Source organism: Gracilinanus agilis, chromosome 1 (assembly GCF_016433145.1).
Source record: "Gracilinanus agilis isolate LMUSP501 chromosome 1, AgileGrace, whole genome shotgun sequence".
Taxonomy (NCBI): Eukaryota; Metazoa; Chordata; class Mammalia; order Didelphimorphia; family Didelphidae; genus Gracilinanus; species Gracilinanus agilis.
In genome coordinates, this window is record NC_058130.1 from 569,552,149 (window position 1) to 569,571,227 (window position 19,079).

The 19,079-nt window shown below is 32.0% G+C and overlaps 1 protein-coding gene across 1 annotated transcript in view; it reads right to left on the reverse strand.

Moving 5' to 3' along the window:
• Positions 1 to 1,521: 1,521 nt before the first annotated feature.
• Positions 1,522 to 19,079, reverse strand: part of TMX3 (thioredoxin related transmembrane protein 3) — a 93,714-nt gene continuing 76,156 nt past the window's right edge. Inside the window, exons 11-15 of the mRNA XM_044683317.1 lie at positions 16,842 to 16,895; positions 15,812 to 15,871; positions 6,712 to 6,841; positions 5,892 to 5,960; positions 1,522 to 2,512 (exon numbers count right to left, since the gene is read on the reverse strand). Coding sequence (XP_044539252.1) covers positions 2,249 to 2,512; positions 5,892 to 5,960; positions 6,712 to 6,841; positions 15,812 to 15,871; positions 16,842 to 16,895 — 577 coding nt within the window. The 3' untranslated portion in view covers positions 1,522 to 2,248. The remainder of the gene's footprint in view (positions 2,513 to 5,891; positions 5,961 to 6,711; positions 6,842 to 15,811; positions 15,872 to 16,841; positions 16,896 to 19,079) is intronic.

Here is a 19,079-nt window from a genome sequence, read left to right on the forward strand (position 1 = left end):
AAACCTCCTTAATTTAAATAAGAGGCCCAAATCTATACCGCATAATTTTTCACATTGTTGATATTTCACTTTAACATGATACACCCCACAAACCACTGGTATCTGTGTTGTTCTTGAAAAAAAAATTACTAAACAAGGAGTCTGACTTTAAAATATTTTTTTTCTGACAACATAATTTTGCTCACATTTTTCCCAGGCAAGATTACATAAAAGTACAATAATAAATAAAAATTATATTAAATCCGTTGGCAGATGAAATACATTTTTAAAAATTCCTAGTCTGTCTGAAGTTTTTTTAAAAAAATAGACAATTTGAAAAAGTGATAATGGAGTCATCTACTCCTAAATCACAAAAAGTAAAATCTTCCTGATGCAGAAATTTTAAAATGAAAACACAAAAGTAGGACAAAAAACAATCAGGAGCAAAATTATAGAGTTGAGAAAAGAAATAAAATTAAACCACTAAATCATACATATGAATCTTCAGAATATATAAGATCACTGGGTTATTCTGTATACATAGTAGATTGTTATTTTTCTTGAGGTCACTCGTTTTTTAGGTTGAGATAAATGGATTTTTCATTTTCAAGGTCCAAAATCATGCTGACAACTAAATCTGACAAAGAAACATGTTCAAAAGAAACCAATGACCTTTTTCAGAACAATTTCCTCATATCCATGATTCTTTAGCATCCACACTTACACAATTTAGGCATCAATAATTTTCTAAACTTTGCACTGAAGCCATAAAAATTTAAGTGTTATTATATAATATGAAAGCTAACATTCATGTTTAAAGCAGAGAATGAATGAGTACTACCTGGAATGGAATTTGCCAAAAAGTTACACATAGTACACCATTACTAGTTAAAAGTTTCATTTAGGAACATAATTCAGTGTCACACATATTTGCTTTATCCAAAAGTAATGAAGCTGGCAGGTATTTAAAGAATGAGTGCTGCAATAAGAAACATTAAAAAACATGAGCCCAAGAAATCACAATAAAATTGACATTAACATCATCTCAATACTTATAACATCAAGAGTTTAAGTTTAGTTTCTGTAGTGAGCCCTGTGGCCTCAGTGCTAATTAAAGGTTATATAGCCCCTTGGGAACAGGACACAAGATAACTTACACCTTCAGTAGCATGGACTTGAATTAGAAATCACTTTTATAATTCATTATTTAATAAAAATACATTATATGGGATAACATGATTGTGTGAAGATTAAATACACAAACAACTGATAGCTTACTGTTCAAATGGTAAGTAAAATAAAAAATTATCAATATAAACCCAAACTAAAATAAATAACACTGTCATGTAAAAATAACAATTTATAGACATTACTCTGTATAGATTTAGTGAAATATTTAGATGAGTATAAAATAAAAGGAAAGGGTCCATAAGGAGATCTGTGTGGATGACCTTAATAGATATGCTTTTGTAAGAATTTTTGTTTTGTGACATCACATAATGCCAACAACTTTTAAAAGTTAGGTTATCTAAATACAGTCTACACAGTGGAGTGAACTTTTCTGTGGAATAATGGCAAATCTAACAATTTTGACTGGTCTAAAAGTATTTCTTTAAATAATTTTCCTCAAGACACTGAGGTTTATAAAGCATGAGGTTGCTGATTTAGGGTATGGAAGGGAGACTAAATTTTTTTATGATAATGCAAAAAAGTAAAATGTGTTCTCCTTTTAACCAAAATAAAACTAGCATGTGATGTAAAGTCAAATTATTTTTATCTATTAAAGTCTAAATAACATGAGTGGTTTTCACATGTGGGAGATTACAAATTTTACACATTCAAAGTCCTCTCTTTGAAATGACTAAAATAAATGCCAATTTTTAATTTTTTCAAAAATAATTAAGTCTTATTGTTCTAAGCAAAAATGTGTCTTCTATCTCCCTGAAAGATGTAAATATTCTGCCCCAGAACCTCAGCTTTGCCAGACAGTATTCAGATAAAGGAATATACAAATTGATTTAGTTTCTCATTATGATCTTTAAAACCTCAAAGACTACTTTAAAAAAAAAAAAGATAAATATTTCATTTCTTATCCATATGACCCACCTTTCTTCCCAAATATGGGAAGATTTTAGTCCATGCAATCAACATTAGCAAAATACAGATCAGATGTTTTCCTCAGCAAAGACCATGATTAAATGGCTAAATTCAATAAATAAGTTTTTTTTTTAATTAGAAATCCCATCAAATATCCTAAATGATAGGAGACTCAGTCATTTTTCTTTTCCAATATATCTTTGGGTTCTTGCTCTGCATCTGAAAGTACTAGGGAATTTTCATTGTTTTCTTCCTTTTTTTCTTCCTCATTGTTTTCACCTCGAGTTTCAATTTCTGTTTTAGATACTTCAATTCGTTCTTCTGTATAAGCTACATCTGTGTCAGCTGTGTAGATTCCATAGCACATGATACTGATGACACCCAGTGGCAGACCAAAGAGAAAGCAGCCCAAAAATGGTGAGCTTCTGAATACAGACTAGAAAAAAGAATGATAACTCAGTACTATTTAGATGTAATTTTGTCATTAAAAATATTTTGGGTTTTCATCCACAGTGCTGACACGAAAATCAACATATCAATATTTTTACTTCATAATGTCAACATATAACAACTTTAATTTCAAAGTTTCATTTACTTATGGTAACAAGTATATAGGCATAAAAATTAGGAGTTTTAGTTCTCTAAAAATCATTAATACATATACTAAGTATGATTTGCATTTCATTTGATCCTCCTCAATAATCTACTGTAAATACTAGCAGAACACAAACAATTTGGTTTAGTCTCTCCTTCCTGACATAGATAATGGCAAAAAGATATGCCACCACCAAGGGAGAGTGGGCACCCAAAACCCATTTGATCTGCTTCATGGCATCATATGGTTTAGATAAGAGAAGAGTCACTAAATCTAGTTCTTCTAGTAAGATAGAAGAGACCCCGGCCTCACTATTTATCCTGCCTTTGTATCCTAAGCTTCTTTCAGGACTTGACTTCTAGTCACTCGTAGACTTACTAGTACCCACTGGTGAAGCCACAAATGCCTGGGTCACTGTACTCTGGCCCTTTTCCATTTGTTTTCTACCTGAACTTTCTTTTATAGATCTTCCCCAATTATGATGTAAACTCGAGAGTAAACTCACTTTTTTTCCTTTGTGCTTTGCACAAAAGCAGAACAGAATAAATACTTAACAACCAGTCTCTTGTTCCCTGTCTCTCTTCCTCCCCCTCCCCATCTTGTTCTCCCTCTCTTCCTTGCTACTCCTAGACATCTAACTGCTACTTCACAGTTTTATTTGACTCAGCAATCATATTGTAACCCTAATTATGGATATACCCCAAGACTTGCTACTGGCCCTTTTCCTCTCTCTACACTACTTCAGTTGGTGAACTTAACTCCAATGTTTATTTCTGGAGAAATTTCACTCTTCTTCCTGTTTTATGTACACTAAATTCTAGACACTGAAATTTAAATTTCCTCAAAAGTTCAGTTTTTGGACTTCTGTTCTCTTTTTTTGTCCTAGAAATTCCCAAAAAATCTTTTTTCCTATTATTGCTAAAAGGATCAAGACCATGTTTCACTTAAAAATAAATTCAAGTTTTATTTTACATGTGTAATAAATATGCGTATGTATATGTGTGTGTGTGTATATATATACATATACAATGTATATAGTTGTTCATCCCTCATTACTGAAGAGGAGAAATCACATTATGGGGTGATGTCTAGCCTTATTTATGAATTGGATTTTCATATGGCTCTTCCAGGCATGAAGTTCAGTGGCAAGACACAAAGGTCTAGACTCCTGGGGATGGCCCGGGACACTGTGGATGACTTTGGTGGTGGCACAGTGCCTACTTCAGCTGCCTTCATTCATGGCCTTCAGAACAGGCTGTTCTCATCCTTCCACTCCATGAGGGGAGGTCTTCATGTGCTGGGGGTAGCCGTCCCCCCAACTCATTGATAAGTTTAAAACTTTTTGGCTACTCTCAACCTGGGTTTAGTCAGTCTGCTGAGATGGTTTTACTGGGTGTGGCCCCTGTGCACACTCCAGCTTCTGGGAGTTACAAGTGAGGGTTGGGTGAAAGGCACACACCAAAGCCCTGGAAAGGACTCTGCAAATTCTTACACCAGAGGTGCTCTCCTCCTTGAATACTCTATACGTACATATATACATAATATAAACAGATGTACATGGTAGATAATATGTGTGTGTGTGTGTATATATATATATATTTGATTTCTAAACAAATTTAATAAGTTGCAGTTTTTGTTATGTTTACATGAACAAATGGATAAGGGCTTTAAACAAGCACAATTATTATGAAGAATGTCATTGGAGAGGAGAAAATAAAGATATAAAATGCCTATATGACTTTAGAAAGTTGTTTTTCCCTAAGATGAAAATGGAACTTCTGACTGTAAAGGCCAGATATTTTAAAAAGTGACCTTGGGATCTCCTAATGACCCTGTGAGGTATTTAATACAACTATTATTATCCTCCTTTTTCAGATGAGGAAATTAAAACTCAGAAAGGTTATGAATTGGATTTTCTGTCTCTTAGTTATACTGTTAAAAGGTGTCAGGAGGGGATGTGAGTTTAGTTCTTCCTGACTCAAAAGGATGGCACCAGAGTTACTTTTCCATTTGAATTTCAAATATATGTAAAAGATACATTAAGAGTTAAAATTAGGCAGATGTTGACTGAAATTTAACTTTTTGACGGTCTCTTTGACATCAATTCTATTCTTTTCTTATTTTTCCACACATGGATCCAATTATCTATGACATCACTGGAAGTCTATATCATAAATGAACAATCAGTTACAAATAATGAAATTTGAATAAAAACTTGAACCATCTCAATTTAATTATACTTTTAAAATCATGATTATTTAAGAAATTAAAAGGTGGTGATACTGATTACTTACAAATTTGAATGGGGGGACAGGGAAGAATGAAGTTTAAAAATCATTTGGTTTAAATTTTTCAGGGTTCAGTGATGGAGGTTACAATTTTAACAAGTAATAGTAGTCTTATCAGTCTTACTCCTTAGAACAGTGATGAGCAAACAATGGCCCGCGGGCCAGATGTGGCCCCCTGAAATGTTCTATCCAGTCTTGTGACATTATTCCTAATCTGAGGAATATAATGAGTAGGATACAATACAATGAAACTTCGAAAGAGTTGCCTTAGAAACAGACTGACAGACGAGCATTTCCTTTCCTTTGGCCCCCTCTTTAAAAAGTTTGCCCATCACTGCCTTAGAACATTATATGAACTTCAAGTTAATTAAATAATCCCTTCAAAACAGAGCAGGGGAATCTTGCATTTCAAATTAACTATCTTTTTGGATTAACCATAGGAATTAGAGGAAGTAGGTAAAATAAAGGACTTTACTATTTTTCAGATGATGAGATTATTTGTTAATAAAAATATTAAATGGCTTGCTGTTGTTTTTGCTGTTGTTCAGTCATTTCTGTCATGTCCAATTCTTTGTGACCCTATTTGTGGTTTTCTTGGAAAAGATATTGGAGCAGTATGCTATTTCTTTCTCTAGCTCATTTTATAGAGGATGAACTAAGGCAAATATGATTAAGTGACTTGCCTAAGGTCACATAGTTAATGAATGTCTGAGGCCAGATCTGAACTCAAGAAGATGTCTTCCTGACTTTAGGACCAACATGTTATCTACATGCCACCTATCTGCTTACTGAATGGTTTAAGTCTGATTAATTCAAAATATATCTTTTCCTACTCACTTTTGTTTCCAGATTTTACAGTAATGAGGTTTTACTTTGGATGAATTATAAAAATCTATGTTATGATTTACTTTTCCCCTGTACTAAATACTTACCACAACAGTAGTCCTAATATCATAAAATACTCTTTTCAATCTATGCAAAATTCCATCACCGCCTCGGCCCTGAAATTTCAGACAAAACATTCAGTTAAACAGAGACACTTAAAATGTCAATCTTTTTATTTCTCTTTATATCATATTATAATTATTCTAGAAGATACTTTCAAATGATAAAAATTTAGAGCATGTTTAGAAGAAGGAAATTAGGATATTTAGATATCTGAAAATTATGCCAAATAATGAATGGTTAAAAGAACCAAGGGTCACAGTTTGGAGAAGAAGAGATTTCGTAAGGAAATAAGTGCTCTGAAAAATGTAAAGGGCTCTTCTGTGGAAGATGGATTGGATTTATTAAATTTGTCCAGAAGAACTAAAAATAATGTTTGTTTCAAGGACAAATTTCCTAACAACTGAAACTATCTAAAAGTGGATGCCTACAGAGGTAGAATATTACCCTATATTGGAGGTTCTTATGCATAAGAGCTAGATGACTACTTCTTAGGGATATTGAGATTTTCTATCATGTTTTCATTGGAAGAGATGTCCTCTGAGATCCTTTCTTAAGTAAGCTCCTATTTCTGAGAATGAAGATGAAGAGATGTAATAGTCAGAAAATCAGGTGGAATGTGAAAATGCAGTGTAATGTAAGTGAAAGGAGGATATAATATAATACTGAGAAGTGGAAAGTTTCAAATGAAACATGAGGCTTAAGAAAAGGCTGGTGTATGGCACTTTATCCTGCTCTTTTTAAGAGAATAAAAAAACATGTCCAAATAATTTTACAGTTGTATTTACATTGAATAAAACCACTTACTTCTATTGTGCCATCCAATATATCATTAATGAACTGCATCACATCTTCAAGAGTCTCAATATGTCTAGTTGGCAGGAAATACTGATGGCTTGAAGTATTTATTATGACTACAGTTGGAACACTTAATTCTCTAAAGACGTGAAAAAGAAGGAAGTCAAAATACAGAAAATTCAGAGAATGCTTACAGGATCTAAAACTTAATAAACAGATATAGAGACTAGAATTCTGATTTTATTGGCATAACAGGGAACTCCCAGATGAGGAAATTCCTTTGTATCAATGCAAGTAGGTATTCTGTCTGCAAATGAGTCTTGAGAGTTGTATGAAGCCCTGAGAGGTTTTTGGACTGTCCCAGAGTCTCTCAGATAGTGTGTTTCAGAGGAGAGAAGTTGAACTCAGGTATTCTTGGGTCCAAGACCAAATTCTCCTTTTCACTAAATCCTATTGTTTCTCCTAAAATTCAGTATTAAAGTTGTAATATGCTTTATATTGAAGTGATTATAAATACTAAACAATATTTCTTGATTGCCACTATTAAGTAGAAACTACTCATATTTCAAAATAATGTTTTCAATTTTCCACCTTCAGCATTAAATATATTTTTAAAATTTATTAAACATCCTACCACTACAGTTTTAGCTAAAAACCAAGCACATATAAACTTAGGTACTTATATATGTTAGATTTAAGAAAAATATAATGAAGAACTTTTATTTCTGATGAATATATACATACTTTTTTTCAATTGCCTTGAAAATTGAATAACTTTCAGTTTCATAATTTGTTCTATAGTCAGAAATACAACACTTCCATTAACTGACACCTGGACTGGCTGTCTATTCACTTTAACTTTTTTTTTTTTAAATAAGCCTTTACCTTCTGTATTAGAACCAATATTGTACCAGAAGAGTGGCTAGGCAATGGGGAGTAAGTGACTTGCCCATTGTCACAGAGCTAGGAAGTATCTAAGGCCAAATCTGAACCCAGGAAGCTCTGATTTAGAGACCTGGCTGTCAATCCACTGAGCCACCTAGCTGCCCTCTATTCATCTTTACTTCAGAAATGTGCCAGGAATTCTTAATCTCTCTGACAAATCTATTTCACTGAACATGAAAATTAATCAAAAAAGACTAACTCAAATGATTTTTACCTTAAATATAAAGCTAAAATGGGAATGCATTTGCAATGCAAAGTGGAAAATTATTCCCCTCCTTTGTCTTGAAGGAATTATTTTAGCTAACTAAAAATAGGACAGGGATTATTAACTGAAACTTTTAAGTTTAATTAACTCAATCTGATGATCCATAGATATGAGGAAATACAATTGGGACTCAAATTCAAGTGCTTAACGACCAGGAACAACAAAGAAAAAGAAATTCTTCCAGAATTATAATTCAACTGACATACTAAATACTTTATATTCCCAGTTTGTTGTTTCCCTTCCAATTTTGGTTGCATTGTTTTTGTATGTATTCCTTAAAACTGATCCAATTAGTTGTGTTCTAGCTATACCATTTTTTAATTACAAAAAATTGTTTTTCTTAAACCCTTACCTTCTACCTTAGAATGAATACTATATATTGGTTCTAAGGCAGAAGAGCAGTAAGGGCTAGGCAACGGGGATTTAGTGACTTGCCCAGGGTCACACAACTGGAAAGTATCTGAGGCCACATTTGAACCCAGGACCTCCTGTCTCTAGGCCTGGCTCACAATCTACTGAGCAGCCCCCTAAAAGAACTGTTTTTCAAAATATTATTCAATTAAACTTTGAAAAGATGTTTCTCAATTAAGCCAAATTAACATAATTTTGCAACTTGAAATAATTTTTATAGTGAAGTTTTTTACTTCCATATCTACTCCTTTCTGCTTTGCCTTAAATAATATCATGATATATATGGAGTTCATTTCCATTACTTTTATTTCAGGTCAGGTTAACAAGAGCTATTGATAGTGCAAAGAAGTAGCATTACAATGATCAACTACTACAAAGAAAATACATCAAATTCAAAGATTCAGAGCAGGAAGTTATCTAAAAAGCCATATAGATTTTGCAGATAAGGAAACTGAGTTTCAAGGAGATGAAGTGATTTACCTAAGAAAACAAAGGTAACAAATGTTAGAGGCGTACTCTGAATTTAAGTCCTCTCTGTAGTCAGTACACTTTCCATTGTACTGATTTTAATTGTACAATTGAAAGTTAGTATGCTTTCAATTGGAACCACTAAATGATTCCAAGAATGAATGTATGATTATTCCACATTCACAGAATAGCAAACAGATCGATATAGCTGGAACTCAGAATGAATGAAAAGAAGTAATATGAGATTAAAAAAAATTGTCTGGAAAGTTAGTTGAGAGCTTTGTTATATAAAGGGCTTTAAAAGATAACCATAGGAATTTATATATATTTTTTACAAACAGCTATAGGAAGTCACTAGTTTCTTTGAAAAGGGAAGCAACATGGTTAGATCAATATTTTAAGATCATTTTGGCAGCTCTGTAAGGGACAAATTACATTAGAACAAAACTGGATACATGGAGATGAATTAAGAATATATTCCAGGGCAACTAGGTGGCTCAGTGGTTTGAGTGCCAGACCTAGAGATGGGAGGTCCTGGGTTCAAATCTGACCTCTAACACTTCTTAGTTGTGTGATATTAGGCTACCCCACAACTAAATCTCAAATCTTAATTTTAACCCTAATAGTGACCTGAGCAAGTCATTTAACCTTCATTACCTAGCCCTTACCACTCTTCTGCTTTGGAACTGAGACTTAGTATTGATTCTAAGACAGAAGGTAAGGTTTTAAAAACAACAACAACAACAAAAGAATGTATTTTAACAGTCCAGCAAGAGCTTGCACTAGGGTAGTGGCCACATCAATGAGGAGAAGGGGGGATATGAAAGGGCTATGGTAAATGTATAATTGAAATATTTGGGAATGAAGAGTTAAGGAAGAGTGGAGAATCAGCAATGATGATGATGTCTTTAACCAGGATGAAGATGATAGTAATTTTAACAAATTTTAAAGTTACAAAAAGTATGGTTTTTTGGTAAGGATAATGAATTTGATTTTTGATGTGACAAGTTCAATTTATTTAAAAAACATTTAATAAGCACCTACTATGAACCAGATAACAAGCAAAATGTCATAAAGGTTTGTAGAAATCTGGCATGAGAGTCAGAAGACTTTGGGTTCAGATAGCACTTATGATACATTCTGGGTAAGTTATTTAAAGTAACAAAATGTGTAGATTTGCATTGCCAGAGAGAATCTTCTTACTGGGAGTTCCCTGCAAACAAGTCAGTGATGAAAACAAAAAGGACCCAGTGCTAAGGAGACAAAGACAAAAATGAGAAAGTCACTAACCTCAAGGAACTTCTAGTCTAAGTTTGAGAATGCCTATAGGGCAAGCAGGAAATGCTTAGCAGATAGCTAGAACTATGAAAATGGAGGTTGGGGAAAAAAGATCAAGGCTGAATATATAGATTTGGAAATCCATACTGGCATAACAATTGAATCCATAGTTGTTGCTGAGATCACCAAGAGAAAGTGTAGATGGAGGGAAGTTCCAAGTGCTTGAGGTAACCAATACATCATCAAGAGGCCATCTGAACTTGAACACATCATTTTACCTCTCTTGGTGCCTATTTCCTTATATTTAATTACAACAATAATTACAAAGCCAACAACTTACTTATACCTAATCATGATTTTAAATGTTAAATTTTAATAATGTTTCAAATTTAAAATTTTATTTCAAGAGGATTTTAAAAATTATTCAATATCAGACAATTTGACAGTATTTCTAGACAATATTGTTTTTGCAAGCATGTGGATTGTAATAATGATGATGATGATGATGATGATGATGATAATAATAATAATAATAATAATAGCAGCAGCTAGCATAAATGTTGCATGTATGCCAGGTTCTATGCTAGGTGCTTTACAAATATCTTATTTGACTCTCACAAATGCTCTTGTAGTTAATCTTTCTTTTGGGGGGAGTAGGGGATAATACATGTTCTATTTTTTATAGTTTTTAAAGATTACAAGTAGATACGATTAAAAAAATCATTTTCTGATCATTTGTGATCCATGTTCTCTCCGTCTCTCCAATTCCTTCCTCCTCCTCAAAATGGTAATTATAATATAGGTTGTACATGTACTGTCATGCAGTACATAATTCCGTATTTGTCATATTGTGAAAGACACATATTGCTTATAATAGAGAAAAATTCATGGAAGAAATTAAGTGAAGAATGGTATGTTTCATTTACATTGAGACCATCATAATTTTGAAAAGTATATGTTAAAAATAGTTGTTATAAGTAATTGGGAAAAATAGAATATATTATCTAAAAAATTAAAAAAATATATTTTCTTGTAAAAAATAAGTGAACACTGAAAAAACATGTTTTCTTATCTACAAGACAAACGAGCTCATCTTTTCCCAATTTCATGATATAAAAGCAAGAAATTGACATTTGGCAATGTATAGAAATCTTCTTTACTTCTTACTTTCAATGCAAATATTATAATTTTACATGCATTATCTTATTTGAGCTTCACATCAGTCCTGTGAAGTAAGTACTCACTATTATCTTCCCTAATTTAGAGATGAAACTGAGGCTTGAAGAAGTTAAGAGACTTGTCCACATTCAGAGAACTAACATCAAAAGCAGAACTTGAACTCAGACCTTCCTGACTCCAAATCTAGTACTTCATCCATCATGTTAGGCAGCCTTTTAGACTCTTCAATTAGAATATACATAAATGGGCTATATTATATTATAAAAAACATACATGCTTAGTCTTCATAGTAATTTAAGAAACTCATAATACTGAACTCAATGAATGCTTTAATATTATGAATAAAGAAGAAAATTTAAATATTTACACATATTTCAAGCTTCAGTCATCAAATGGAATACAAAAATGTTCAAGCTGGTCTTCTTTGGTAAATCTAGTGGTGCATTTAAAGTCATTAAATTTGTTAAAATTAAATTAAAAACTACAAGTTTATTGAAACATAGTTATGAAACACATTTGTTTCAATTTATTTGCAACACATAAACTCGTGGATATGTTATAGTTAAAAATATAATCTCTGGTAATTTCTTCCTGTGGTTTTGATCATACAATTCTAGTTTCTTATCTGTAACCAAATTTCCTATCCTAAACATTTAGAATCATTAAACACATTCTCTACCTCATCTTTTGGGTACGTTTTCAACTCATTCCAGAAACTTTGATTTACCCTGTCATTAGTCCTTAAGACATGAATGATAAAACCATGAAAAACTATTATATAGTTTATATAGTATATTATATAGTATATAGTATAAAGTATAGTATAGTATATAGTATATAGTATAAAGATAGCAACATTCAAAGATATCATGGAAGAGCAACTAATATGTTACAAACTGTTCTTCATTGTCATTTTTAGTGACATTGCTTAGACAAGAATCTGATCATGTATGTTTCTTAATTGGCATATCTAAAATATCTTTCCTAAATAACTGACAATATGCCAAATATCCATGTTAATATAGTATTTTGATTTAATAATTTAATATGTATACTGTTTACCTATGTTAGCAACAGGTTCATCTTATATCCATAAACATATTCTCTTATATATTCTAAGCTTCTAGAGAGACATTTATATTACTATTTCTATAGCAAAAAACTATGATAGCATACATATGGAGTAGATTAAAATTTTTGATGACATAGTCAACTATCTTGTGCAAGTCTGTATAGAAGAGCCAAATCCTTTGCTCCTTTACTTTCCTCTTCCCCTGATTATTATCATTTGGTCATTTCACCACTTGTAAACCTTGTCCAGTCATTTCACTGTTCTGGGTATATTTATTTACGAGCAAAATGAATTTCAACTAGATTATCTCTAATAAAATTAATTCTAGCTTCTAGCTCTAAAGTCTATAAATTTAGTTAAAATGAGATTTGGGGATCAATTTTGAAGAATTCTATTATTTTACATTGCATTTCTTCCTTAAAGAAAAAATTTCTTCATACCTGTTCCACCCTAAGCTCATCATTTGAATTGAAGAGAACATTGTTATGCTTTCAAATATAACTTTGAAAGGTGTATATATGTAACAGAAATAAAAGTATCTGATGTGTCTTCCTGAAAGTACAGGATGTAGTTAATTTCAGTATTACATAGTTAATTCTGTTATGAGTGTTAGCCGTTAGCCTTATTAAAAAATTAAAGTTGGCTAACACTCATAGCAGAATTAACTATATTTATTATATTTCAACAAACTTGAAGTTTTTAATTTAATTTTAACAAATTTAATAATAATTTAATTATAATTTTTATGAGAATCTAACTTAATTATAATTTTATAAGAATACAATTAATAAATAATTATAATTTTATAATAATTTAATACAAAATTTAATTTAAATTTAATTTAATTTTTAACAAATTTAATGATAATAATTTAATATAAAAATTTATAATAATATTACTGATGTCTTAACTACTTAAAAAACTTGGCACAGTAATTATTAGCATTTTGAAAGTAGACAAAGTAGTTCACCAATCTAAATTGATAAGCAAACATTAATTACTAAGGAGATCTAATTCCTACATATATTAATATACAATATCTGTAAAGGCTTGGTCATTCTTAATAAGGACATGAGAACAATCATCTAGAATAGGAAAAGACTTTGGAAAAAGGAGCTAATTTGTTTTGTTTGGCACCAGAAAGAAAGAAGAATATATTTACTTAAGATAATACTCTTCCAAGGAAAATTATACTGTCATTCCCAACATTCAGGCTTCTGAAGATTTATTTTGGTGAATATCTTGAGGGGAAAAATATTTTTACTGAACACTGTTTTTACCAAAAATCACATAAAAATTATTTTTGTCACTTTTACTTAACAAAACTGCTTATTAAAAAGTTGGTTAAAAAAAGAAACAATAAGAACAATAAAACCTAAGACTAAATACCTATAAATTTAGTTTAATCTGTCACTATTATTTCATTAGAACCCCTCAAAGTCAAATAAACAAACAAACAAATAAATAAATGTGTGTGTGTGTGTGTGTGTGTGTGTGTGTGTGTGTGTGTGTGTAATTTTTCCCCCCTACAGCTGTAGACTTACTGTAATGTCCTGAGAGGAAGACATGACAGACACATTTTGACCTTAAGTTTTATTTTATTTTCACTAGTAATTGGCAAAAATGGAGTTTAGATGTTTAGCAATGCTATTCCCTATTTAGGACAAGCAAGAGATTCTACCACACCTAATTACCTTATTTGAGAAATTAAGCCAAGGAGGGCAGCTAGGTGGCTCAGTGGATTGTGAGCCAGACCTAGAGATGAGAGGTGCTGGATCCAGATATGGCCTCAGAAAGTAAGAGTTAAAAAAGAAAAGTAATTAAGCCAAAAGAAGTCAGAAGCCAATTAAATTTCCCTTATTCACAGATCACTCTAAAAGTCTTCAGACATTAAAAAAAAAAGTCCTCTTCTTAATAGAAAATGGAAAATATTTGTGGGTAGAAGAAACTAAAGTAAACTGAAAAGAATTGCACTATTTTAAAAATTTAATCTTGCTTTTCAAAATAGGATGAAAAACATATATTGAAAAAATTTTAAAACTTGAGATTATAGCATGAAAGGGTAAGATTAAGAAAGTATTATTTGGAGTGTTGTTGTTTTGAGGTTAACACCATTATCTATATGGTACTTCTGGTGATGGCAAGACAGCTTAGTGGACAGAGTGCTGGACTTGGGCTGGAAAGAACTGAATTCAAATTCTTCTTACAATTACTAGCTGTGAGACCCTGGACAAATCACTCACCCTTTGCCTCACTAAGTTTCTTCAACAAATCAAATTAGTATAAGAAAAGGACCTATTCGCAGTGTTGTTGTTTCAAGTGAGATAATATCTGTATGGAGCTTTTCAAACCTTAAAGTTATTTATTATTATTTATTACTATCATGGTAACTTTTTGGTAGTACCACAGACTATTCTCAAGAGAACTAGATTTTCCCTTAAAAAAGTTATAAGAAATTTATCATATAGAACTAGATTTTTAACTGGTATAGTTCTAGGTAAGAAATCATAATATCTCTCTGACATGTAGGATCTTTTTGTTATGTCCTGGAGCTAGATTATAATAAAGCTTTATATATTTGGAGCATTAGAATTAGGAAATATTTGGATCATAAAAATCTAAATCATTCAAAGGTACCTTTGTTTTTATTCCTTAATAAGAGAAACTATAGAGGTCCTGTTACATCATTTTAAAATGAGTGATCTCTTTGGCTTCTCCATCAGAAGACAAGGCATACATTTACACAAAGCATAAGTTGTGATTTTAAAAAACAAAACAGTTTGATAAAATGAAACTAGTTTAAAATCTAATGAATATACAATCACCTATTTTTAAAAAAAATCCTTACCTTCTGTCTTAGAATTGATATTGATTAAAATATGGCCTCAAATATTTTCTAGTTCTCATGTCCTTATTACGAGTGACCAATTTTTCTAGTTGGGGAAGTCACTTAATTCCACTGTTTTAGAACCAATACAAAGTGCTGATTCTAAGATGGAAGTTAGGGGTTAAAAAAAAAAAAAGAAATCACTTCTAATTATCAGTTCTAAGGCAGAAGAGCAGTAATGGCTGGGCAATGGGGGTTAAGTGACTTGCCCAAAGTCACAAGGAGAAGTATTTGAGGCCAGATTCAAACCCAGGACTCTGCCAACTCTAGGCTGGCTCTTTATCCACTAAACCACTTAGCTACCACTATAATCATTTATTTTAGTGAAATAATAAAACTTACATATTTAAGAAACATATTAGACCAGTGACTTGAATAATACAATCCTATTAAAAATTGTGGGATGCATTATAAAATGGTTATGGTTATTCTAAGTTAATAAAATTAAATAATTTTCCCTCAATTTTCTTCCAAATTATATTTATAGATACACGAATGATAATTTTTAAACATAATGCATACTTCAAATAAATTATGTATTTTCATTCTAAAGTCAATGAGAAGTTACCAAATGATCACGAAACTACTATATTAGTTTACTTACTCCATCAGCATGTTATTTACATAGTCAGTTCCATCTATGTGTCCAAACTGGAAATCTTTCCTAATATACAAAAAGAATGAACATTAATGGACATTAAACAATTACATAGTAGAATTAATTTAGTCTCAGAACACATAAATACAAACTCTTAACTGTTAACTGCATTTGCAATTTTTCTGAGTGGGGATTATACCCTTACCTTTTAAGAGTAATAAAAATAATTGAGAGGAAAAATACTGCCCTTGGTTTAAAATTGCTAAAGGGAATGACTGGTTAAATTTTCAGGAAAAAAAATTGGGATAGGGAGAAAAAAAAAATTACAGATTTCCCAATCTTTGATGGTTCAAGTAAAAATATGATCTCTCAAGTGTTTCTAAATCCTAAATTCCACAATCCTATTAAAACACTACAAACAGCATCTTCTAGGAAAATGTGACTAATTTATTTGCTGGGTTACTGATTTGTTTGGAGAGAATTTATATAATAAGCTCTTTGTACTTGAGTTGATTCATACTTTTAAAAAGACAATATGATTTTACATAATATCCATATTTACTTAACACAGGATTTACAGGAGATAAAACTAAATCTATTCTTGTGAACAAGATGTAGTAATCACAAATAAGGTTGTAGAGGTAGTATAACTGAAACAGTTTTCAATTAAACATTTGTATTGATACAGTAAAAAAAAGACTATTGCATCACTAGAAACCATCTGAAAGAGGCCAATTAATAAATATTATAAATATGAAACTTTATTTGGTGCTCTTTATTAAAACAAAGAGATTAATATATAGGTGAAATTTAATGCATAACAACTAGCTGATGCTTTTTCTTATTCAATTATTTTTACTGTTAGTATACTATTAATTTTTCAAAATGCTCCTAACATAGTAAAATGTAGGAATTACCAATTCACCTCAATTACTTTATTCAACTGGGAAAATGCAAATTTGTTTTAAAACTAATAACAATAGACTAAAATAAATGTAAGAGAGAAAAAGGAGCCATTTAGGAGCTTAGAACCTACCTGTTAAAACGATTTCTATAATCTTTAGCTACTTCTTGAACAAATTCCTTCATTCTGTAGAAAAATAAACATTTAAATAATAGTAGTCTCAAATATACTCTTAAAAATGACTAGTAGTAATAATCAAATCAAAGAAGTCAAAGATATTTTAAACAAAGGCACTTAAGTGATTTGAATAATTTAATCCTTTCATTCCTCTTTAAGCTATATTGCTAACTTCCCCATAGAACTTTCTCTACTATGCCTTATTAACTTCACATTGGAAGCAATCACATTCTGATTGTCTAACTCCTCCTAGAAGCTCTAACTTAAGGAGAAAGTCGAGGACAGTGATAGTGAACCTTTTAAATATCAAGTGTTGGGCTCCACCCCCACCCCCCAGACTGAATGCTGCCCCTCCCCCTTTATCCCACACAGGGAAGGGAGGAAGTGCTCCCATTGGGGCCACTGGGGGATAGGGGGGAGGTGAGAAATGTCCTTAGCAAGTGTAGAGAGGGGAAGGGGAGTGGCCCCAGCACCCGGCTCCCCTCCAGCTTTGATGGATGCCTGTGTGCCACTCACCTTATCCCACCCCCATACACTCCCATTGGCTGCCAGGCAGAGTGGCAGGTGATGGGAAAAAATGTCATCAGGTGCAGTGGGGGGGTCTGGGGGGGGAGGAAGAGAGCCCCTCTGCCCAAGTTCCTCTGCCTTTCTAATAACAAACTGGATGTGGGGAGAGCAGCCACCTGACCACAGAGTTATGCCAACTTTGGCACCCAGGAGATAGGTTCACCATCACTAGTCTAGGCCTGACATGTTTTCATCATATCCAAGCTGCACAGCTGATTCTACTCTATAGTACATTTTCTATCTTACTTTCCCCTCCCTCCCCACCTGAAGCTCCATTTAACATATGTTGTCTTCCCCCATTCAAAACATAAGCTCTTTGAGGGCAGGGACTCTTTCTACTTCTACTTATATTCATGACACTTAGCACATTTTAAGTATTTAATAATTGCTTGACAACTATATATAAGTAAGGACTTAACAAATTTATCAGTTCCTAATGGATTGGTAGTAAAAGCTTTATTAATTATATTTTCTAATAAATCTAATTTTCTGCTTCTAAACAAAATGTTTTTTTGTTACATTTCAGAATGCTACGCTATTTTGTGAGCATTTCATCTTCAGGATCCTTAAATATTTTGATAGAAAACTTTTAAAGGAAAATTCTAATTATTAGTAGACTTCCTCCAAAAAATATTATCTCTGGTATCTCAACAGATAACTAACTACTCGCACTTGGTCGTCTTTATAAGTGTGTTACCCTTTCCTAAACATTCCTAATTCCATAATCTGTTCTGTAAGAGTTTTGCCCAAAGCCTAAACTATACATTGAATACCTTTGAGACAGGACAATAGAGAAAAGCAATATCCATCTATTCATCCAATCAATCAATCTGTCTGTCTGTCTGTCTGTCTCTCTCTCTCACACACATACACACACACACACACACACACACACACACACAGTAGCCCCCCCCCCTTATCCAAGGTATCACTTCCTGAGATTTCAATTATCCTGGTCAACCCCAAAACACTGAAAGTAAGCCAGCAAAAGCAATCTGCCTCCAGCAATGATCTCTTCTGCTTCCAATTTCACTCTTTTTAGTTGTTCTTGTTTATTGAGGTGAGGAATCTGCTGAATTAAGGGGCAAGACCAAGGAGAGACAGCACATATATATGGGGGTATGTATTCTACCCCTCCTCTCCAATTTCAAGGGTTGTCTTGAATAATATTTTGCTTTTCTGCAAATATATATATGTACATATATATATTATATATGCTCAAACTAGACAGACTAGAAACATCAAATGACTCAATATATATTTTTAATATTTTACTATAGTTTCTATGTGTAAATGCATAAATAAAAGTAAATATAATTTCACTTTGAAATAAAGAAAAATTATACTGATAAATGAAAATAGTTTCTTGGAAGCTAGTTTCTTGGAAGCTATAAGTAGTTTCTCTGAAGATGTTCTTGGAAGTTATAATACTAGGTGATTCTATGAGTACAGGTGAGAGGAGGTTTAATTTTGACCAAATAAGACTTGTAGATATCTATTTAACAGATATTAGATATACTGGAGAGTATCATTACTAAAGAAACTAATACTCACAGAAAAGGACATTTTGAATTGTTTTCACTTTGGTGAGAAAAGAGTCAGGAATAGAATTTAGTAGGAAGCTCT